Here is a 24,187-nt window from a genome sequence, read left to right on the forward strand (position 1 = left end):
AGGAAGAGAATACAGTATGCCTTCCTGACAATAGCTATTCAGAACAGTGTAACACACTTTCTGAACAAAATGATTAAACGAAGTCATTAAAATGATAGTTTGATTTGAGGAGTTTTAAACATGAGAGAGGCTTTAGCAAACCTAGTTTTACATCTGAAATGAAGAGAATGCTACACTTAAAGTTGTCAGCCACACTTTGCTAGCACCCAGGAAGACGAGCCTAACAGTCAACAGAAATGAGAAAGCACCTCTTAAATATGGTATTCCAGTTTTATTTCAAAACAACAGATTCCCTTGTTCCAAAAAATAACTTCATCATTCATTCATTCGACATTTCATGCTACAACATATTTATTTAATCTCATGAGTTGCTACTCAGACATTATACAATCAAGCAAGCTGGACATCCACACGAATACACTCTCACTGGCTCATATGGATTCCTTTTGGTTTGCCAAACTTTCAGTTGTCCTGATAAGAATGATGCTCATTCCTTATCACGTGTATGTTGCAGTAGATATATGAAAAGTAGCAGTGTTTCACACTGGAATCCAACGCTATTTTTGACTAACAACTCTGAAGAGAGGACTCAAAGCTAACCAAGGAAGTACTTGTACAAAAGCATTTGGAAGATTACATGCCCCTCAAGTAAAGGTAAACCATTACTGCTGAGAGAAGCAGACGTGAGACAACATTTCATGGGAACTAGATCCTGCACACAGTTACTCACAATTATATTCTAGTCTTTTCCCTAATATAAAAAGAAAACCTGAGGGGGTGTTGAGAATAGGCATTGTTTTTTAGTTGGTTCTTTTCTTTGCCATGGGCCCTTTGTCTGAAATTCTGGTCTCTTTCTTTCCAGAGAAACTGTGAATAATTGGAAGTGATAGAAACACAAATACTACGCAAAAAAATGGCTAAAATTCAGTACCTGTCTTCCAAAGAATTAAATGCATTTTATACAAACTACAATGGAAGGACATGATTTTTGCCTTATGTTCTGTTTTTAATTCAAACACTTGTAACATATTTAAAAGTTATTTATGCTTTTTCAGATTTCATCTCAGTGTGCATTTAAGTGACCACCAATATGACTTTACTCAGAACTGTGAGAAATCAGATGCAACACTGTTGTTTCTTATACAGTATCCATAATGAAACTATTAAAAAAAGCTTGATCTCTACATTACAAAGCAGGAAAAAAGCACTCTTTTTTAGTTTGCCTTAAAGACATGAATTCATGTATATAAAGAATAAAAATGCATCCCCACTTCACAAGTTGGTAAAATTTTGCATTAGTATTTACATGTATATAAATTATGCAAATATTTTAATAAAACATTTATTCTTCAAAAACAGGTACAAACAGCAGTCCATGTTTTTACAGAATTCATCATTTCAAAAGGAAAGAAAAAGATTCCAGTGCTACCAACAACAACAAAAAAAAATTGGAAATGAGCCACAGAGCAACTTAATTTGTTGCTCCATATATTATTTACTTCTTGACTCTCTTTCTGGTTGCTGTGCTTTTCTTTGGTGAGGTCATCTTCTGGGTTCTGGCAGCAACTGCATCTGCAATTCAAACAAAACACAAAGACCGACTGTGTTAAATAAAATAACAAAAACAGATCACAAGAAAACAACTTTAGTCTTTAAAAGTATAGCTCAAATCAAATAATTTATTGAGCTTTAAGTGGGGATGGGAATATGCCACGGACAGAGGAGAATCTTCAACTATTTCTGGACACTGACCTTCTCCTAAAAAACATGTTGTTCGGCTCAACTTCTCCAAGAGTACCATCACATGGAGTTGAGTCATTTTTTTAGCTCATCTTCACCAAAGAATTAGATCCTCTACAAAATCAACACCCCTCCTTCCTCTCCATGTGCCAACTTTTAGTTTTATAATGCTTTCCAGTACTAAGCTATTTTTTGGACCTTGTGCTAAGCTCCTCCAGCTCTGGGATGACAATTTAACCCCAGACAGTAACTACCTATCAAGCAGACTTCATTCACTGACTCCCCCTCCCTTCCCAATGGGAAGTGGAAGAGAATTGGAAAAAGGAAAAAAATCCCATGGGTTGAAATAGGAACAGTTTAATAATTACAATTAAGTAAAATATAATAATAAAAAAAAGTAAAGAGATTAATTATCACACATGCAAAAAAAAACCCAACCCACAAGTGATGCACAATACAAGAGCTCATCACTCACTGACTGATGCCCAGCCTGACCCCCAGCAATAACTGGTCCCTTCAGCCAGCTCCCCCATTTTATATACTGGGTATAACATTCCAATGGTATGGAATATCCCTCTGGCCAGTCTGGATCAGCTGGCCTGGCTGTGCTCCCTCCTGGCTTCTTGTGAAGCTCCTCACTGGCAAAGCACAGGAAACTGGAAAGTCCTTGACTTAGGGTAAGCACTGCTCAGCAACAACCAAAACATCTGTGTTATCCACATTATTCTCATACTGAATCCAAAACACGACACTTCACCAGCTACTACAAAGAAAACTAACTCTATCCCAGCTGAAACTAACTCTATCCCAGCTGAAACTAGGACACTTAGCAATAAAATTTGGTCTGGTATTCTCACAGTTTAGTGAAATGTGGCATCTTAGAGCATTCTGAATGGAGTTCATACAAGGGGAAGTAGAAGAAAAAGAGGTGAAAAAGAAAGGAAGATTTCTGTTTGGCCATGTCAGCTGTTAAATCAGCTCAGCTGCCAGTGCAACTGTGCCTATAGATTGAAGCCATCACTTGACAATATTTTATTAACAAAGCTAAGGAATAATCCCATCTAAATAAGATTTCTAGTAAACCTGGCAGGCAGGTTGTTCAAAGAGACCATACCTAAAAGCAATAATAAAAACCTCCCTGCACTTTGATTCATGCCTGCCTACTGCCAGGGAAAAGGAAGAAAAAAACATCACTGCTCATTTCTGTGAATCACATTCAACTGTAGTCACTTTGACAAAAAAATATTACACACAATAAAAATTTCTACCTTTTTGCATGTACAGTAACAATGAAGTATTTTTTATCTCCTAGTCATGTAATTATTTTTTTTTCGTCTTAATCCTAAATTCCTCCTTGAAAATAGCATGCCTAGCTACTTCAGTTCTTGCTTGCAAAACTATCTATAATTCCACAATCCATGTCAAGTGTACAGGTAAAGAAAAGCAAAACTGAATTTCATGGAAGACCTGAAGAAAGAAGCTGCTTGCTTAAGACAACAGCCTTTGGGCAGTCACTGATCATTGAAGCTCAATGAGTAAATTTGGGTGAATCAAGGAGGCAGAGAACAATGCAAAACAAAGCTTTACAAAAGAAACCCAGCAGTACTGTGTGTAGTTCTGGGCTCTGTCCTACAAGAGGTCTGAGAAAAATGGGGAGAAAAAGTGGTTTCCCATTCTCTAACAAAAACAAGAAGAAAACATTGAATTTAACTAGTTTATCTGAAGAAAGTAAAAAAAAAAAAGAAAAATGGGAGACATATGATGTGCAAAAGGTTGCTGCATGAGTGTGATTTTCATGCCCACAGTGGCTAGAACAACTACTAAGCTTAAGGGAAATTCATATTAGGTAATAAAAATATTAAAATACTCCCCCTTATTAAATCCTTTGTAATAGTAAGGACAATTAAGTATTACAAGTGATGTTGACCAGGGAAGTTTTAGAATAATCATACAGCATTAGCATCTATCAAGATTAATACCAACATAAATTGATTAGACTGGTGTAAATAAAATAACAGATCTCTTCTTAGAGATAGATCTCTTCTTGATGTCCCTTCTCATCTTCCAATTCTACATACACTGTCTTAAAACCACGCAAGGCTTACAGCTAAGAAATAAAACTGTGCTCAAGTAAAAAAATTAAAATTTTTATAAAATTACAGAAGTTCCTTTGGTAAAAACAAAGCCACTACTTTCCTGTTTAAATTGCCTTCTTTGATGAAAAGGAGGACAGTGTGAGATTTGGAAACATGAAAACACAGCAACTGAGCAGGTAGGATTTAGGTGGCTTCTAAGTTACATCATAGGTTAGAATATCTGAAAACAGAGCAAACAGGAAAAGTTTGCTCTGTTCAAATGGGAAGTTAGGCCAGGATGCAGCATTTAATGAGTTAAACACCAACATTCTCCAATCACTTAGGGCAGTTTGAATATGGAGCCAATGAAGAGATACTTTTCTTTTAAAGAAGATAAAAGACAAAATCTTCTTTTAAAAAGACTGTAAGAAGATGAAGTCTTCTTTTAAGAAAACTCTTCTTTCCTTTAAGGAAGAGTCCTCTGACAAGCTCTTTCCCAGTTCAGGCAGGGAACCCCTGCATAACTGAAAACACCTGGTGAATAACACTTCTCAGACCAGCATTCTTCAGTGCCCTGAAGCTGCACAAAGAAATTGCAAGGGCAAAAAATAGTAGTTGTGGTTAGTTGGCTTTTTCTGTTTTCACAGCAGCTCTTTTTCTACAAAAATTCAGAAATACAACTCAGAAAAAAAAAGAAGCCAGAAGAATGCAAACATGGACTTGAATTCCAGGAAATACATGACTGTGGGGTGGGGATGAGAGAGAAAAGTCAGTGAAATTGTGGGGTGGAGCTTAGCTTTAACTACTCTGTTCTACCAAGTACTCCCTTTCCTGCAACAAATAAAGCAAATGCTTTTTGTATTCTCATAAGCAAAAACATCAGAACACAAGAATCTATTTATGACTTTATGCCTCTGTATTTCTTACAGATAACACCAAATATATGAGTGTTCTTTTAAAAATTTTCATATAAAATTGTTCCAGATGAAACTGAAACTGGTTTACTTCTATTTGCAAAAATTGCTTCACTGAAGATATTTCAAAACACAATTGTACATAAACAGAAATCATTCGTCCCATGCAGCATGTGTCTGAAATTAACCTTCCTCTTTGCCACACAGCAATTTGCAGGAGGAAGGCAGTTTAATTCAAAACATTACTTGCAATCTTGCAAAAGGTTAGTTCCCTGTAAAAATCTGAGTCACTGCAGTATGATTTTTCTTTCCTGTAGAAAAATTTCACTTGCAAATTTTATATCTGAGTTTGAATTGCAATACTTGTTCAACATACTGCAATTCATCTTCAGGTCACAGAAAAACAACCAAAAAAGCAGACAAAACTTTTTTTCTTAAATTACTTAGTTCTACATGTAAAGTCATTATACAAAACCTTACACATGGAAAATTTTCATTACAAGATGTTTTGTTTTAATACCTTTTATTAGCAGCAAACACAAGAAAGTCCCATTAAATGTAAAAAGAGAACATAAATTACTTATATGTGTTTAAGTGCTAGAAACGATCTGAAAATATTGTAAAGAAACAAGCTTAAAATATAAAGGTAGATTTTAATAAAGAACTGTGTTCCAAGCACATACAGAAGTACACAGTAACACTCCAATATTTTACATGCTGGACACTAATTTTTTCTCTTTATTATGATTAGTGACACATGTTCAAACTAATTCTCACTGAATTTGTCACTTGCAAATTGCAGAAAAAAACCCTACTATTCATGAAGAACCACAAAGATAAATTAAATGTAAACCAAATCTATTTTAACCTCCCTATCCACAATATTTAAAAATCTTTAACATTAAAAGCACCTCCTACCACACCTTTTCTAAGTTAAATAGCTTTTGAAGATCCTCCAACAATTCTTTCTTCCTCCTCCTTGAAGTCTGGGGGCTCCCCAGCCCCAGCAGACTTCAATACTGGCAGATTTCCTATGGCCACTGAGCACCTTTGGGTACTCAAAATGCCACACAGCTGATCAGGATCTTTTGGGGACAGCTAATCTTCTGGACTGGACAAGACAACTGCATAGTCAGATGTGGTTAATGCTGATGAGCTGAACAACAAGAGAAGAGGCTGCAAAGCTCTTGCCACTGCTTTCTGTTGAAACACTTATGAGATGTTGTGTGAATCCCTGAAGAGCAACCACCATTCCACCATATTTATGCCCCTTAGAAACCAATAATACAGAATTTCAACAACTTTCAAAGCACTGCTGTATGACTCAACCTCAAATTGTACAACTAAGAGCCACCAAGAAAATATCCATTTTACTGAACTTCAGGATTTTTTTTTTTTAAGTTACAGGAAAAACCATTTAATGGAGAAACAAGTCCATGGTAACACAAAACTCAGATTTGGAAACACAGTTTTAAGTACTTCTATAATAATCAGCCCTTTTCAAACTATAAAAGCATCAGAATCAGAAACTATTATGAAACAATTGCCCTTTCCTTCAACACAGGTTTATGAATCATGTAATAGTTGGTAAAGTTTTTAATTCCAAATTTGGAGAGAACCAAATGAGTAAGTACATGTATCACATTTCACCTGAAAGCATTTTATATACTCCCTCTACTTGGTATTCATTAAATTGAGTAGTGTAAAAAGGTGAAATTAGAGCCATTTCATCTGTAACTTCATTGAACTAGCAAGTTTTTCTCATTTAAGCTTATGTTGAAAATCTATACAGCCTCACAAATACCTTTACTTAGTCTTAAAAAAACCTCATTGTTTACAAAAAGCTGATGTTACCACCTGGATTGCAATTCTTCAAGTTCTTATCCATCTCCTTCTATAAGAATTTCAATCTACAATCCCAGGAAAAACTAGTATAATATAAGAAAAGAAAGTATGTTCTGCACATGTGTATCAAATCTCAACCAGAACATAGTCAACTGTGTTAAGTATTTTGTTAAAAAGTCTTAAATTATATCTAAAATGCTAAAACTGTGTCAGCATCATTCTATTGCTTTGAAAGAAAGTATCATCCAATTAATACTTTTTCAGTCACTGACAGACTAGAGAATTTATAATAAATTGAAATCAATAAGTAAATACATATTCAAAAAACAGAAATAATCACTGGCCTTAATGATTAAAATTCTATAATATGAACAGCTGAAAATGACCAAAGCAGACTCACTTCCTGGAATAACATTAGTTTCATTCCTTGTACTTTGTTCCATACAGTTTAAATAAGTAAACCAGGGTAAATCCAGAACTCACCAATATTATTACTGTCTTTGAGAGCTTACAGTTTCCCATCCTGCAATACTCCATCAAACCATTTTTAAACAAGGACATTTGTTTTGGGGTAGACTTCAGTCCTACTGCTTTATTTTTAGACTATTTGACCACAGACAACATCTGCTATTTTACTTAAAATTATACATCAAAAATTCTTTAGGAAAAATATCTTTGCTATTCAGTTCACATTTACATAAAGGCACTACAAGGTTGGATCCATAAGGCAGTTTAACTGGACACTCACCACCAGCTTTCCCTATACAGATCTATTGAAGATTTCTCACATTGGATTTTCAATAATCCTACTTTATCTGTCCATGACTTTTTCCATTCTGCACTGAAACTATGCCAAATTATGTTGAAATAATAGCTTCAGCATTTTCTATCCTTATAGATAATCCTTTCCTTGACTTTAAACATGCTTGCTTCTGGAAGCTGCTGCTGTTAGCCCTTGGCTTTAACACTCTGTGCAGAGGAATCCTGAGGAGTCAGCATGTTCTAACAGTGAACTGGGCAAGATGGACAAAAATGAGAATGAGCAGAGAATGAACGATGGCAAAATGAAAATAAATTGGTTCAGCTACCAATTTTTATCACCAGCAATTCCACCAGCTTTGGGCACTACTTGACTGGAGCATAATCCTTTCTTACATAGAAAGTTGAAATATTTTAACTTTACTTAACAAAGTCAATCTAAAAAGAAATTGCAAAAACTCAAAAGCACTTGAACTGCTAAAGGTTCTATTGGATATTTTATGTGGCTGGGTTTTGGTAAGCTGAGGTCAGCTTCAGGGCTAGCCTCTGTGGGGAGAGGCCAGCTGCTCTCCTGTGCCTGACAGAGCCCTTTCCAGCTGGCTCCAGTACAAACCCACTGCAGGCCAAAGCCTCCAAACAAGCCCATTGTAGGCCAAAGCTGAGCCAAATTTGTTTGTGGCACCTCTGTGGAAAGATTTAAGAAAGGATTAAAAAAAAAAAATCACTGGACTGGTAGAAAGGGAGTAGCAGTGCAGGGAGAAGAGTGGGAAACAGCAGACAGAACACCAAAGTCAGAGGTGGGAGTCGTATTCCATTGCCCCAGAGCACATATTTCCTGTAGCTCAGGAAGGACCCAGAATGGAGGAGATATTCCCTGAAACTTGTGTGAGAGCCCAACCTGGAAAAAATAGATATTTCCTGAAAAAACTGGACCACATTTGTTTTTCCCCTGAAAGACTGCAACCCAAAAGAGAGAGCCCACACTGGAGCAGGGGGAAAATGTAAGGATGAAGGAGCAACAGAGACCACAGCACACTTCTCCTTCAGCACCCCTGCACTAAACAAGAAGAGTGGTAGAGTTTAGTGTGAAGTGGTTAGGTTGAGCTTGGGGGAAGGGGAAGGAAAGGTGTTGTTTTAATGTTTTTCACTATCCAAATTTATTTTAAATTTGCAATATATTACATTTATTTTCCCCAAGTTGAGTCTGGTTTGCCCAAAACAGTAAACAGTAAAAAATTTCTTCATCTTTTTGTTTTAACTAATGGGTTTTCTCATCCTATTTTCTCCTTCTGTCCCACTGGGGAGGGGAGCAAGTGCTGTGTGAGGGTCTGGACTTTAGCCAAGGTATCCTGCCACACCAGTACGTGTGACTGTCAGAACAATCTTTTGACTTACTCGAAATAGCAGCTTTCTTTTTCTTTGGACTTCCTGTATCTTCCATTTTTGCCTCAGTGCTCTCACTGGCTGCAGCTGCTGCCGTTGCCTTTCTTCTTCTCTGTAAAAAAAAAAAAAAAAAAAAAAATTTAACAGTTGAACTCAAGAGCAAGAAAAACCACGTAAAGCAGACAATATCCTCACAAGGTATGCCCTTATTTTATATTATATATTATAAAATGTCTTCAGTCATAGAAAAGATGTATTCCTGCATTAACACAAGAATACTGGTACTAATCCATACACAATTTGAAACAACAGTTCCCCACTCTGCAGATCACTTTAGCAGTTGAAATTTTAATTTAGGAAAACATGAGGTGTTGTGATCATAACCTGGGGTTTTTTTATCTTACACTGAATAAATGTTACAAAAGGAACAACCTGAAAAGCTTAAAGAACACAAAACATTTTATCCCAAGTTCATATTAATTGGGTTTTCTAAAGAAATTACACCACATTAAAGTCAAGTTTGTTTGGATCCTTGCTTCTTAAGGCTTTCTTTGCACAGCTCAAAAGCAGCTAATACTCACTGACAGTACTTTTTTTTAAATACCAACCATGGGTTCTGTTCCAAAGAGAGGTATTTGGAAAATCTGAACTCTATTCAAGGTATATTATCTTAAAACCTCTAAATGGATAGAACTCTTATTATCTGTGTATTACAATTAATCTTACTATTGCAAAGTATTCCTGAAGTAGTTATGGAAAATTATTGCTTTAAAGCCATAATTTTTGCAAAAGATGAAGTGATCTGCATTGAGCATACATGAAAAGCATTGAACACTGAAGGAGTTTTACTTTTCCTGCTTCTTAATTTATTTATTTTTTAATTGTGTGAGACTAGAGCTTTACTAATAGAGCTTTAAAAGTGGCTACAACTTCACACAGCTCACGGGAAAAGGGGAGAGTGCATTACATCTTTCCTTTCCAAAGTGTTGCTTCATGATTACCATCTAAACCCTGCTGGGCTGAACAGATTGGTTCGATAATTACATACAATAACTGCAGTGGGCAGGTAACCCTCAGCTGGCACAGGGCAGCTCCCCTGTGAGAACTTCCATATGCAAACTGCACTGATGGAGTGCATTAGGTACATCTTTCCTGCCGGTGCACAGGCCTGATTACCGCCAGCCAAGACTCCAAGGTTAGCATGTCAGCAGATTTGTGATGCATTAGGCAGGAATAAACACAGACACTTTTGTTCATTCTGACCAAAATTAGGGAGGACTATTTCAGCACTGTACTGCTGTTATATGAGAGATAATGCATTCCTCCCAATTGTACTAGGAAACATTTTAAATGCTCATCAGAAAAACAGATATTCAATACATATAACAGAAAAGCAAAATACATTTATCTTGTTTCCAAGCTTATTTAATAAAAAGCGGTTTCTTAATCTTGATACAGGTGAATTACATGGCAGTAGAAATCAAGCAGCATTCATCTGACAAAAGCAACACCTGCACATCTGAACCTGAACATTAGAAGGAACCACAAATCACTAAGATCTGTATTTTTCCAGGCTACTTCACTCCCAATATTTCCCAGACACTCTTTGGCACTGAAAAACAGTAAAATGTGGTCCTTGCCCTAAATAATTTAGTCAAGAGCTTGAAATACTTCCTTCAATACGTGGTACTGCTAGCTTCTTGTTTGTCTAGAACTACTAGAGAATACCACACTCACAAACTAGCATGCTTACTATAAAGAAAAAAAAAAGAAAAAAGAAAAAAAAAAGGGAAAAACCTCAAGCACATCTGTGGACTATGTTTCATTTACTCATACATCTGGGAGACATGATATAGAAAATAAAATGCTAACTTTTAATACAGCAGACATCTGTGACTTTTACCCAGATACCAATACTGGAGAATGACTCAGATTCCAGAACAACCATGTTTATATGTAACAGGTAAATGCCCACCATGGCTCAATTAGCTGATAGCACAGGAGATTCCTACAGTCTAAGAAGGTATTTACACAGATGCTAGAAATATTATCTCCTAACTATCAAACACCATAACTTCAGAATGTCAAACAACACTGTTTTAAGAAAATATTATGGTAATATTCTTTGCACCAAAAGAAATGAAGAATATGTGTGTTAAGACCTTCTGTGATTAAAAAATAGTAGAACCAAAATGTCATAAATATTTTGTGTTAGAGGTTACAATCTTCTCAAGGGTGGATGTCAGACTGTGTTTTTCTTTTTCAAATTAGGCATTAAGCATGTCAAACAAAATTCAGCATGTGATAGAAGATTCTGGCTTTTAGAGGCAAAATGCTACTGATCAATGGCAAATTTTATTTTTGGAGAATAGTTTTTAATGAAGTTTGGAATTTGGAGCTTATTTTTAAAACACTAAGTCATCTTCTACCCTAGCCTATACTGCAGCTGTCACAAGGCCTACAAAAGTCAACATAGAAGGAAGAGTCATCTGTCCTGGTGTTTGGTCAAAAGCAAGAATGTTATGATGTCCATCAATCTTATTCTGTCCAGACACTCTAGCAGTAGCTGGCATGAAGTAGCATGAAGTCCACTGAAATACGAAGCTGAAAACAGTTACTCAAGTGGGCCAGTAGCACTCCCTGTTTTACCTAAGTGCTTCGTATTTGTGACAACTGAGTAAGCTGACCATGCAAACGGTTCTCAAAGTATATAAAAACAAGAGAAACCCAATGAAAAGGCTTACTTCTTTTTGCTTGGAGGTAAGAACCTATGGAAAAGGATTATCCACCCTTTGGGAATGGTCTTGACTGATACAGGCTAAAAAAACCCAAGATTTTTGAAGTTTTTATTCTATTGCAAATGTGCACCAGACATCTCTGCTGGACAAGGACATTAAAGGTCACAGATGCTGGCTCTGCAGCAGGCCAACTTACTCAGCAAAGAAACCAGCCAACCATTAAAGTCAGATTATTTTTTCCCCAAAATACAGGTCACAAGCCATATCAAACCACAAGGGGAACAGAACTTATGCCATCAAACTCTCCTTTTGGAGGGACCTTTACACTCAGTTCAGCAGAAAATATTAGTATAGAGATCACAGCTGTACGATTTTAGCCAAAATATTTACTGAGCAAAAAGATCTAAGAAATGCTGAACGTGTATCTTCAGAAGACTTTAAAATCCTATAGGTTTTTTATTTCCTGCTTTTCCCTCATCTTTAACACACTGCTGATCATGCCAGTAAGCAATGCAACGTACTTGTACTATTATCCTGTATTATAATTCTCAGTTCCCTGGTTCATGCTAAGGAACCAGCAAACTGCCAACCTGCTATTAACAAATGTAAATAAAGAAGTAATAAATGCAGTTTGAAGTAGAAGATGATAATTACTGTCCCATTATGTGACCACTTTTTTATGGATATAAGGTGTTTAAACATACACTTTCCCTAAAGCTTAAAAAGTCCTTAATGCCGTATTCAAATTGGAATTCAAGTCTAGAGTTTAAGGCTTCTTAAATACAAGGCTACTTAAAAACACCCCTAGCCTACCAATACAGTTAAGACTCAAAAATAACATATTAGATTAGTGAAATCAATATGTGAATTCCAGAATGAAATACTTGGCATAAGGATGTATACTTAAAACTAAGCTTTGTACTAGTCAAGGAAAGGAAATTAATACAAAACAAAAACTAGACTAATCTTACATATACTTTGATCCATCTGGAGTTTTACCAATTTAAAGAAATAAGTAAATTAACCAAAATAATGTTCAAACATCATTATATCTAAGTATACAAATTTTGTTAACCAAGGTACTATCAACTGTAAAAGTACCCCTATAAACATCATTCTGTATTAAGTTTTATTAACAATTAGTTAAGTTTAATTAGAAAAATAATGTGTGCAACTAGGACTTAAACATTTCACTATTTAATTATTTGCTACTGGATTAAGTTATGACACCTACTTCCAACATCACTAACTCTTACTCAACCAAATGCAATAAAAGATGACATGAATTTTGAGAGTAAAACCTTTTGCACAGGATTTCTTTCAAAGTCTCCATTCTCTGCCAAGCCAAAGTCAAGCAAACCATCATCTTTTTGTCCAATGGCCTTGAGACCTTGCAGAAGTATTTCTCGGAAATGCTGATAAACAGGTTTCTCTTCATAGCTGAGTACCTTCACCTTTTCCATGTATTTGGCTATTTCATCTAAAGAAATGGCACCTCCAATTAATTTCTATTTGAAAACATTTTAATCATTCACTTTTACTACAAAAGAGACAGAAATTATGCATGCACTACTTATGCTATTCTTGAAATGGTTATTTATAAACTCATAATAATTATGTCTTTACTACACATTTTAGAAAAAAATTATACCAAGGTTCATTACCCAGTGATGACAGCATCACTGTTTTTTACATGTTTATTGCAATGAAGAAAACAGTCAGTCGTAAAAAACCCTAATAGGCCAATTTTCACCAATGAATGCTTATTTACTTAGTATTTCTTATGTCTATATTTAAAAATGTGGAAAAGGAAATTCAATGTTATCTCAGAACTTCATCAGTTCAAGACTGAAACATATACTAAATAATACATGAAACATTAGGCCACTGAAAAAACAAACAAGTCACACTTGAATGAGAAAACTCTTCTGATCACCAGGAATAGCTAAAAATAACTAAATAGTAAGATCCCAGGAAAGTGTATTTCTAATAGAGTCAGTTTAAAAATAATAAATAATGTACTCAGCAAATCACCTGTGCCAAATAGGAACAACATATACTTCAAGGCTGCACTGCTTCTTACATTTCCATATCTAAAATTCAGTTGTGAAAAATCAATTTACACATCTCATGTTTGAAATGAATAGTTTGCTTAACCAGAAACAACACAGTGTCTGTAGTGTACAAAACTGCAGCCAAAATGAAGTCTAGACTTCTCTTAAGCAACAATCTAATTCATGCCACTTTGTTGCTCCTGATTGAAAGGAATAATTAAAATAGGTAAAAAGTTCAGTAAACAAGTATTTTAAAATAGCTCCTCTTACCTGGTTTATTTTTCCCAGGAAAGCATTTGTCCATCAAAATGGAAATATTATCTCTACATCTGAAAAACAAAATTAATCAAAACTACTGTTTCTTTTGAATTTTCAATTTTGTCCTGTTCTGATAATCTATTTAAGTACCCAGTTTGGGCCACTGTCAGACACATGAAACACTACTGCATAAGCCTCTGTTATGACTTAGCATAGCCATTTGTAGGTGTGCAGCATATTTCAGAACCTGATGAATGCCAGATGGGCCATCTGAAACAGTTTTTGATTCTCAAAAACAAGTAGAAGACTGAAGAAAAAGAACTGGTCCATTTTCAACCCTCACATACTGATGCTAGGAAGCCAAATAAATATTTGTTAATGAGACAGAAACTGCTGCACTGGGACAGCTCTCTTCGTATTAAATATGTGACGAGAGAAGGCTGATCTGGGCTGAGGGGAAGATGAAGGCACGTTGACATTGAGGCTGAAGACAAAATGAAAAATAATCTTAAAATCCCATAACAGTAGTGCTCTAGCTGGAATGATGCTCAAAGACATTTAAGACTCCCCTTTAGCCCTCACTTCTACCACATGCATGAGAGCATGGTGTTAAAGGGACTCACACTCCACACTTCTCTTCCTGTAAAGCACGACTGATGGTTACCTGCATCCTGCTAAGAGTGCTTTTGGCTTCACCATGGCAATTCTAAAGTGCCAATACTGCAGTGGAAAAATAAACATCTCAGACACGCAAAAGAAGCCAGCAGAACAGTACAACTGAAGTTTAATTACATGTCAAGGATACATGAGACACAAAAGGAAAATGGGAGGTATACACAGTAAGAGCAGCTTACCAAAAGGGAATGTACTCAAAGTACAAAGCATTTCTACAGAAAGACATTTTCATTTTCAAAAGAGAATGAAAACAAATAGCTTCTCACCTGATTTTTGAGTCTCTGACAAAATTTGGATCTTTCAAATTATCTTCCCATGGTAGATGGCCACTAAGCCAATGAATCATACAGTAACCCAAGATCTCCAGATCACCACGTCTCGATGGTGCTAAATATAGATGCACACACAAAAAAACCAACCATAACATAAGTTAATAAAGTACACACAGTTTAACAACAGTAAAAATTTATAAATATGTTAAGACAATGCTAACACTGCTTTATCTGTTACTTATGTCTTTATTTTAGCATGAAAGCTAGGAAGGAAAAAAATATTGTTCCTACATCTGGAAGGATCACTTATTTTTCAAGCCCTTTATCAACTTCTCCTATTCAAAGACATGACATGCTGCAGTTATCCAAATTTGGGAAGCTTTTTAAGTACTCAGGTTGTGGAAAAAATAGAACAAGTTAGTGAAGTGATTGACTTTCAGTTCAAAATAGTTTTTACTTCCCTTCATGTATAAAAAAGGTAAAAATGTTGAAACCCCTACCTCCCCCAAAAATATTCTACAATGCTGAATTATTTTATGTGGCCTGAAAACTGATAAAAGGACCGTATGAGATCAGATCCCAAAGCCTTCACATAAAAACCCACCTAGAAATAAGCAACGACAAAAAAAACCCCAGCAAAACAATTCACGTACACAGTGACCACAGACTACACTAGAAATATAAATCAGCAGATCAAGTTGTCTTTGGCTATGTTCAGCTTTAAGCATCCTCAAGTATATAATAATTTTCAACAACTGTTATTTTTGCAGAAAACACTCTTATGCTAATAAAGCAAAATTTAAGAAGTAAGAAAATGAAATTGATATTCACTATAAATCCTCAATGATTAATCAGACATAAACCTGTCCTTTACATATTCAACCTTTTCTCACTTCTTGTTTTTGATGTTCAGTGTCTATAGGTATAATTAATTAATTAAATGACTTTTTTTTGAGTTAAAATAAAAAATATTTTCACATTGATAACAGCAACTATTTTTCTCCTAAAAGCAGGACCTACTTTTCTATCAAGATCTACCAAGCACTATTACATTTCTACTTGGTTAATAAAAAGCAATATAAAAAGCAATATGCTGAACATCTTACTTTTATAAATTAAGGAGCTCTTAACAAAGTTACATTAAAAATACAATTAGTAAAATTTAGTTAATAGAAAAAAAGAAAAATGCCAGCACAGCACATGAAGAACAAAAATTTAAAAAAAAAGGAAAAGCGTGTTTTTTAGAATCACAAACCTGGTTTGTTTATTTGCTGCACTGAGTTTTACAAGTCCTTTATTTATAAAAAGGGATATGCAAATGCCTATTGCAGAGTTTTACATCCTTACCCACACCCTTGTGTGCATCAATACTGGTATATTCCACAGTTCCATCATGGCACCTTTTAGGATTTTCTTTATATACTTTGTGAACTCCTTCAGGACAGTACCGGTGGGCAAGTCCATAATCCACCAGGTACACCTAGTAATTCCCACAAAGTATTAGAATGTTAAAGAACCATAAATACAAAAAATACACAAATAATAAACACAACTCCCAACCATTCTCACAACTTCTTTGAAAGTATTAAGAATGGCAAGTTGTTCAACTGTGAATGATTCTCAGTACTTTATTAATCTTAACACATATGATTTGAAAACAATGCATCAGTTAGGTTTCATTGTTTTCCACAAAGCAGTCTGATCTGGAAGTCATTTCTTGCTGCTAAAGAAGTACAGTACAATAGTTATTACCAGTAAAATGAGATTTTAAAAAAGAAAAACAAACCCAAGTAACAAGCAAAAAAAGAAGTAGTGTCCATAGAGTTATAAACACATTCACTGTGCTACCCTCTTTAAAGTCAGTTGACCCATTTGAACAATACTGCATACTACTACTTCTCAATAACAACCCAGTTACTTTAAGAGAACTGAAATTACTTACTATTTTACATCTTTCACAAGCTAAAACATTTGAGCAAGAACAAATCCATAATTTGAAACTCTAATATGCATTGTTTGAATAGTAAAGAGAGTTAAAAATGCAGAAAAATGAAAGACTTCCGTAAATCAAGTGGAACAATCAACACTGTAAAGGCCAATTTTTCCAAGTAACAGAACACTTATCTGATGGATTTCTTGAACAAAGCAGAGGTAACAATGCAGACAGGCAAACATAATTTACCAGTGTGCTACATAATTTTAGGCTTCCACCTGCAAATACCTATTTGTGAGTCAATTTTTTTTTAATCTCAAGAATTTCTCTAGAATACTAGTTAGGCCAAATAGTCAATTGATAACTGTCCAGAAAAATGCATTAAAAAAAATCATAGAATATTAACTAGATATAAATGTCAAGCAGAAATAATGCTACCATATACATTCTTAAAAATGAGCTTCTGCTAGATTTCACAGGTTCAAAACACTTTCATTGTTGTCAAATAGAAGGTTTAAAACACGAGGAGTAAAATGCATTATAAATACCTGATTAGGGTTCTTGTAACTCAGAAGGAGGTTTGAGGCCTTGATGTCTGCATGCACATATTCATGTTCATGGACATATTCCAGAATATCAAGCTAACAAAACAAAAGTCATTTAAATGCAGTACCCAGGTCTGCCCACCAGAGGACCTGGACTCGGCATAAAAGTGGGACTGAACAGAGACATTTACACAGGGAAGATAGATTGAGAAAACAAAATGTATTTTTTAAACTTACTACTCTCAGGCCTAATTGTAGTACAGTTTTATGAGGAAATTGTTTTGCATTCTCTTCATACATCTTCTGAAGATCTCTGCCAAATCGGTCCATTATCATAAATCGATAGCTAAATTCAAGGAGAAAAAAAAATCAAAGCCAAAAAACCAGCAATTTTTATTTCCGTGTTAACTGTAGTAACTAGTGACAAAATATGTCTCTCTCAAAAGAAACTGTGGGGAATACTTGAAATACAGCATTTTTTAACACTGTACATCAATTCTTACCTTTTTCACATCAGCTACTCAAATGTTCATCCATCAAAAGAACTGCTCTATATTCTAGTTATCAACAAAATAAGAAGTGCTCACAGAGGAAAGCATCCCTATTGTAACTCACTATAGGCAAAACCAAGCATCATCTACTTACAAAAATACATTTCTTAGATTTTAGAAGTGGCTAAGTGATTTAACATGTTCATGTAAAATGTTCCTTTACTGAAATCTATTGCAAACTTTTTTGACCTATTGTTAACAACAGAAACCTCTCACTTGCCAGAGGTGTTCATTGCTATAGCCAAACTGGTTCTAGAACTAGGAGAGTTCATAGTGATTATATTAAAGAAATTCATGCACTAAACACTAAATGCAAAGTCACTTTTATTTGCAGGATAAAAAAAAATGCTACGTTTACTTTTGCTATCAAAATAAATTTTGTTTTTACATTAGGTTAGTTTTACAACTGAGGATCTACTGAAACTGATATTTCTGACATACTAAGGCACCCACACTGACTGCTTTATGCAGTCAGCCACACAAAGCAGCCTGACCTACTGTAAGCTGCCAGAGAACTATGAAAACTCCTCTGCAGCACAGCTGTTTAGAGAAGGGCCACTAGGAAACAAGGACTATTACATAAGCAGGCATTAGCATCAAAGACCAAGTAACAAAAACCTTTCCTGGCATGGAACAATACTAAAAACTATCCTTAGACTTAAAACATATTTAACATGAGACTAGCAGCTATTCCAGCTCACAGATTAAGCCAGAAAAAGCTCCATCCCTATGGAAAATAGAAGAGATTTGAGAGAGCAGTAAGTCCTTAATATCTGTGAGTGAAAATACACTTTAAGTGCACACAACAAGAAGAACTTTAGTCATATTATTCCAGGACTTGTACATTAGAAATTGACTTTGTTTTAATTACAATCTAAAAAGCCTCTAATCCACATATACATAAAGAGCATCATTATTTTACAGCAGTGTTCACAACAAATGAAATATCAATTATAAACACTGTAACAAACACAAATAGGAGTTACAAACAGAATATAAACAAAATATATCTATTTATATAGTCCCTAAACACACCCTTGCCATGCACATGAAAATTTGTAGCAGAAGTTAACAACATGAAGATAAGCAGAAAATAGACCTTGTAAAATAACTTAGGCTAAAAGAGATAATGTTTGTGGATGAAATAAATGCCAATATATGTCAAAAAAAGATATATTCACCTGTTTCCATTTCTTTCATGCAAGCCAGAACCCCAATATCTTGGTACACCTAAATATTTCAGTTTATGGGACTTAGTCCACTTCTGAACTGAAAATACAAATAAAGTTAAGTTCATGAATTTGCATGAGTAGAGACTTACATAAAAAGGGAGTAGTCACATCACTTACAGTTTCTGCATACCTGTACCTGTGAGCTGCTTATTTCATGGAAATGTATATGCAAAGTATACTGGAAAGTTAATCACATATCCATTGTAAGGACAGAGATGCAACTCAAGTTTAAATTTAGACAATACTACCAAGAGAATTACAAAGAACTTTTTACCAAAACCCTCTAATTTACTGTATATCTGAATTCAATTTCAATAATTTAAAAATTATCTTGAAAATTACCTAAAAGTATACTCAAAGTTTAACCTTACTTTACTTCTACAGGCTCTATTTTCATATATAGTTGTAGGTCATTAAAAACATTTTAACAGACTGCTTACTTTCATTTGGCTTAGCAGCTCGCATGTAGAACCTTAACTCAGTAAAAAGAGGTCCACTCTCGCTGGGTTCCTTTAAGACAATTCAAAATTCATTAAAAACTGCTGTGTTAATGCCTAATAATTATTAAAAGCTGAAGCATTCACCCTATAAAAACATACTCTTCCTCAAATGCTCTACCTGATGCTGATAAACTCATAGAATATCTTCTTATTATAGAAGAAATTTAGCTCCAAAAGCTGTTTTTATTATAACTGGCTTGACATTAAAGGTATCAAAAAACACTGTCCCACAGCAAAAGACTAAAGAAATTAACTGAAATGTATAGAAATATTAACAATTATTGGCAGAAGTTTAGCAGAGAACATTAAACAACGTTATCTCTGGTTCTCCAGATTACAGCTGGATTGCATCAGTTACAGTAGCCTTTAGTGATTTTAAAATAACACCTGAAATGATTCAATGAAAAAAATCTTAACAAAAGTTAAATCCTTATTGAACATAAGGCATTTTGTTCCCTTCATACATTAGTTGACCAAGATAAAAATAACAGAGGATTTCAAAATTTCTCTAAATTATAAGAACTACACCTATTTCAATTTCAGAAACACCTTGTATTTAGTATATTTCAGTTCCATTTTTAAGGGACAAAACTATAGGAACCATGTATTACAAGTAAAGTTCAAGAGAGAAATTCCTATGAAAACACCAATTATTTTAAATACTGCAAGAACAGCATATGGGCAAGTATCTTGATTCTACATTTCCAGAACATAGTAAAGAAAAAAGTAAAAAAAAAATTATCTCAATTCTTATCATTTTTGAGTAACTGATTTTGAGGTGAGCTTAAGCAATTTATTTTTGTCTAGTTACTCATAGATATCCAAATTCATTCTATCTCTGTGAAAATATCCGTTTTGGAATATCCTACATTTAAAAAATAAAACATATGCAATTGCTGGCAAAGAAACTCAAGAATAATACAATCATATGACATTAGATACACTCCAATTTTAATCGGGTTTAATTTTAACTTTTAAATGCACATGTGATTCGGCCAATTACCACAGGCCAGAGTGTAGCACGGAGCTAAGAGAGGCTCACTGCTGTCCAGTCTCACAGGAGCAATGCAGAGCTCAAAGCACCCTGACCATGGGCTCTGCTGGGCTGGGACATGGGACACTGGGAGCAGATACCCCCAGCTGGGACACACTGGGAGCAGATACCCCCACAGCTGGGACATGGGACATGCTGGGAGCAGATACCCCCAGCTGGGACATGGGACACACTGGGAGCAGATACCCCCAGCTGGGACATGGGACATGCTGGGAGCAGATACCCCCAGCTGGGACATGGGACACGCTGGGAGCAGATACCCCCAGCTGGGACACACTGGGAGCAGATACCCCCACAGCTGGGACATGGGACATGCTGGGAGCAGATACCCCCACAGCTGGGACATGGGACACGCTGGGAGCAGATACCCGCAGCTGGGACACGCTGGGAGCAGATACCCCCAGCTGGGACATGGGACATGCTGGGAGCAGATACCCCCAGCTGGGACATGGGACACGCTGGGAGCAGATACCCCCAGCTGGGACATGGGACACGCTGGGAGCAGATACCCCCAGCTGGAACACGCTGGGAGCAGATACCCGCAGCTGGGACACGCTGGGAGCAGATACCCGCAGCTGGGACACGCTGGGAGCAGATACCCCCAGCTGGAACACGCTGGGAGCAGATACCCCCAGCTGGGACATGGGACACTGGGAGCAGACACCCCCAGCTGGGACATGGGACACTGGGAGCAGACACCCCCAGCTGGGACACGCTGGGAGCAGATATCCCCAGCTGGGACATGGGACATGCTGGGAGCAGATACCCCCAGCTGGAACACGCTGGGAGCAGATACCCGCAGCTGGGACACGCTGGGAGCAGATACCCGCAGCTGGGACACGCTGGGAGCAGATACCCCCAGCTGGAACACGCTGGGAGCAGATACCCGCAGCTGGGACATGGGACACTGGGAGCAGACACCCCCAGCTGGGACACGCTGGGAGCAGATACCCCCAGCTGGGACATGGGACACGCTGGGAGCAGATACCCCCAGCTGGGACACGCTGGGAGCAGATATCCCCAGCCTGAGCACTACTCCTAGGCCTGGACACTTGATTACAAAGCTACTGCCTGTCTCCACCTCCCTTTCTCCAACAGCACTGCACTGATAAACAACGGAGCCAAGACAGCTTTCTGGCCTCTCCTTCTGAGGAGGAATCAGAAAAACACCCAAAACCAAAGACCAGACAGTTTGTGTGATCAGCACACACAAACTTTGGTACCTGCAAATTTACTTTCACAATTAGTTTATTTATCCACAATGGATAACAAATTAGTAATACAGAGATTATATACGCAGAGAAGAAGGGTAAACTAGATTCTTTATTTTTTTTTTTACTTGACCTATTCACTTGATCCTGTGTAGCATTATCTATCAATACCCTAACTTATTAGAATATGAATTCTCATATATAATTTTCATTTAATTTACATGGATTTCAACAATGTTGTTTTCCTACTAAAATACAGCCAAAAAAAGTAGGCATTAAAACTTTTTACATTATTTATCCATAAATAAAGTATTCAAAAAAAATTATGCCTCACTGCTGAAAATGTGTATTTTTCTCTAGTCAGAAAGAAAAATCTGCTATCTTTTCATACTTGGAGAATGGATAAATGATTCAAACATAGAGCAGATCTTTATGTTGACTATGAAAGTGTTTTCCCACAGTACCATTAATTCTACCTACAGAAAAAGAAATGCATATATGATACTAAAAAAAGCTTACACAGCATCCAGTATTTGCCATAATAGCCCAGAAAGAGTACAAACACAAATTTCTACAGCTTTTTGCACAGGTTCATTCTAAATACATTACTTATAAAACTGAAATAAAAGTCTTATTCAAAAAGATAACACAATGAAAGATTATAGAGTACATGTCAAAACCGAACAAATTTCAAGTAGTGTTTTAAGAATTCTGATCTTTTTCAGTCAGCAATGTAATGAAGTGTAATTAAACCCTGCATCCACTCCTGAACACTGACATCTGAAAAGTCCACATGTTAAAAAGCATTTCTTTTTTAATAAAAACTGTGATTCATTTCATACTGCTCAGACATCAATACTATGAGGATATGTCAAAGACTAAGCCAATTTCCATCCTGCTCTAATAGCTTAATTTGAAGAACGTTACTATAGAAGCACATATTTTGTTAAACACTAGTAATTGTTCAAAGCTGTTAAGCACTTTGCTTCAGCTGATGGAAAAACTAGAATCCACCCAGACATCAGAAAATGGGCTCTTATCTGAAGTTGTGTTATACCAGACTGTAGAGGCATAATATGTTATGGGTCATTTGTGAGGCTTGCACAAAGACTGGGGCTACTCTTTATTGCCATAAAGACAAAATTATGAAAGTCAAATTAAAATTGAGTAGTCATCTGGGATATTAGCAATGGAGGTATTTACAAAATGCTGCAACAATGTGAATCTAGCACAGGAGCAACCCAAAAGTTGGGGCAACTCTTAAATTAAGAGCCCAAAGTGGAGAGAAGAAGATGGATGGGTTTAAAACTCAGGAAAAGAGGGTAATAGCAATTACACACAGCATAAAGTAATGCATATCTGATGGTTTTCCAGCAAGTCAAACCAGATTCTTCCATGGGAGTGAAATGGCACTCTGCTTCCTGATCAGTCCAAACTCAGCAGGAGGCAGTAATTAGAAGCCACTGCCTCTCCCAGGCAAGCCACTGCTGTTATCTTCCTCTAAAACAGATGCACAATGGACACCCCCACCCTCAAGAGGACAGGCTGGCCACCACACAACTGCAGGCTGGGGCTCCTGGTCTGTCTGGAATTCCTGCCCACAAACACCTAAGGCAGCAGCAGCAGCAGATCAATGTTGAAAGTGTGGCAGTCTGACATTTGCTTAGCAAGTACTGCTTTTTTCAGCAGAGGAAAACATTTCGGAGAGAGGGTCATCACAAACTGTACCTTGGGGTGCCTGAACAGATCAAAACCAGTATTCTAGAATTTCCCTTTCGTCAGCAGATGTAAATACCAAGATTAAAGGCACATACTAACCAAAATGTATTTTACTCTAATTTAACCTAACCTTATAGTTTCAGGAACAAATATTAAAAGCACTAACATGTATACAAAGTGGTTGGCTACTGTAGCAAGGTATTTCAGAATCATCATATAGCTTAATAAATAAAATGTTAAAACAGTGCAGTTCTGAACTGCACTGAAAAACTAATCTTCTACACTGTGAAGTTCTTGTACAGTTCTCTGGTATTTACTTTTATTGCAGGAACAGAATCACCACCAAGAAAATGAAGGGTTCTGGATCCACTATGACTATTGCCATGGTCCTTGTTTTTTACTAAGACTGTGGAAGATCTTACCCTATCTATACACTCTGGCAAAATTTAAGAAAAAATACTTAATACCTTAGGAAGAGCAATAGACAAATCCAAGTAATTTTTTTCTTTGTTTTACTAAAACCATAAGAAAATTTCAAGTAATAAGAAGATTTTGATTATTTGCTACAATGGGATAAAAATAAACTATCAACAGTGCTTTTTCTTCTCTCTAATCATTAGGTTAAAAAAATTATGTCAATGTTATTTTAGTTCAATATAAATTAGAACATCTATGTGGCTAATGAAAAACCATTTTTATGAAAAAAACTTTCTGGAGACCTCAGGAATT

At 36.0% G+C, this 24,187-nt stretch overlaps 1 protein-coding gene across 3 annotated transcripts in view; it reads right to left on the reverse strand.

Annotated features, from left to right (window-relative positions):
• Positions 1 to 251: 251 nt before the first annotated feature.
• The window catches only part of VRK1 (VRK serine/threonine kinase 1), a 47,711-nt gene continuing 23,775 nt past the window's right edge, over positions 252 to 24,187 (reverse strand). For all 3 annotated transcript variants that reach the window (XM_071426516.1, XM_071426515.1, XM_071426517.1), the window contains exons 4-13: positions 19,415 to 19,484; positions 18,924 to 19,011; positions 17,429 to 17,537; positions 17,195 to 17,287; positions 16,061 to 16,193; positions 14,708 to 14,828; positions 13,779 to 13,837; positions 12,756 to 12,934; positions 8,729 to 8,828; positions 252 to 1,572 (exon numbers count right to left, since the gene is read on the reverse strand). In XM_071426516.1, coding sequence (XP_071282617.1) covers positions 1,496 to 1,572; positions 8,729 to 8,828; positions 12,756 to 12,934; positions 13,779 to 13,837; positions 14,708 to 14,828; positions 16,061 to 16,193; positions 17,195 to 17,287; positions 17,429 to 17,537; positions 18,924 to 19,011; positions 19,415 to 19,484 — 1,029 coding nt within the window. In that variant the 3' untranslated portion in view covers positions 252 to 1,495. The remainder of the gene's footprint in view (positions 1,573 to 8,728; positions 8,829 to 12,755; positions 12,935 to 13,778; positions 13,838 to 14,707; positions 14,829 to 16,060; positions 16,194 to 17,194; positions 17,288 to 17,428; positions 17,538 to 18,923; positions 19,012 to 19,414; positions 19,485 to 24,187) is intronic.

This window comes from Agelaius tricolor, unplaced genomic scaffold (genome assembly GCF_023055355.1).
Source record: "Agelaius tricolor isolate 1412-34295 unplaced genomic scaffold, bAgeTri1.0.p SCAF_5, whole genome shotgun sequence".
NCBI lineage: Eukaryota > Metazoa > Chordata > Aves > Passeriformes > Icteridae > Agelaius > Agelaius tricolor.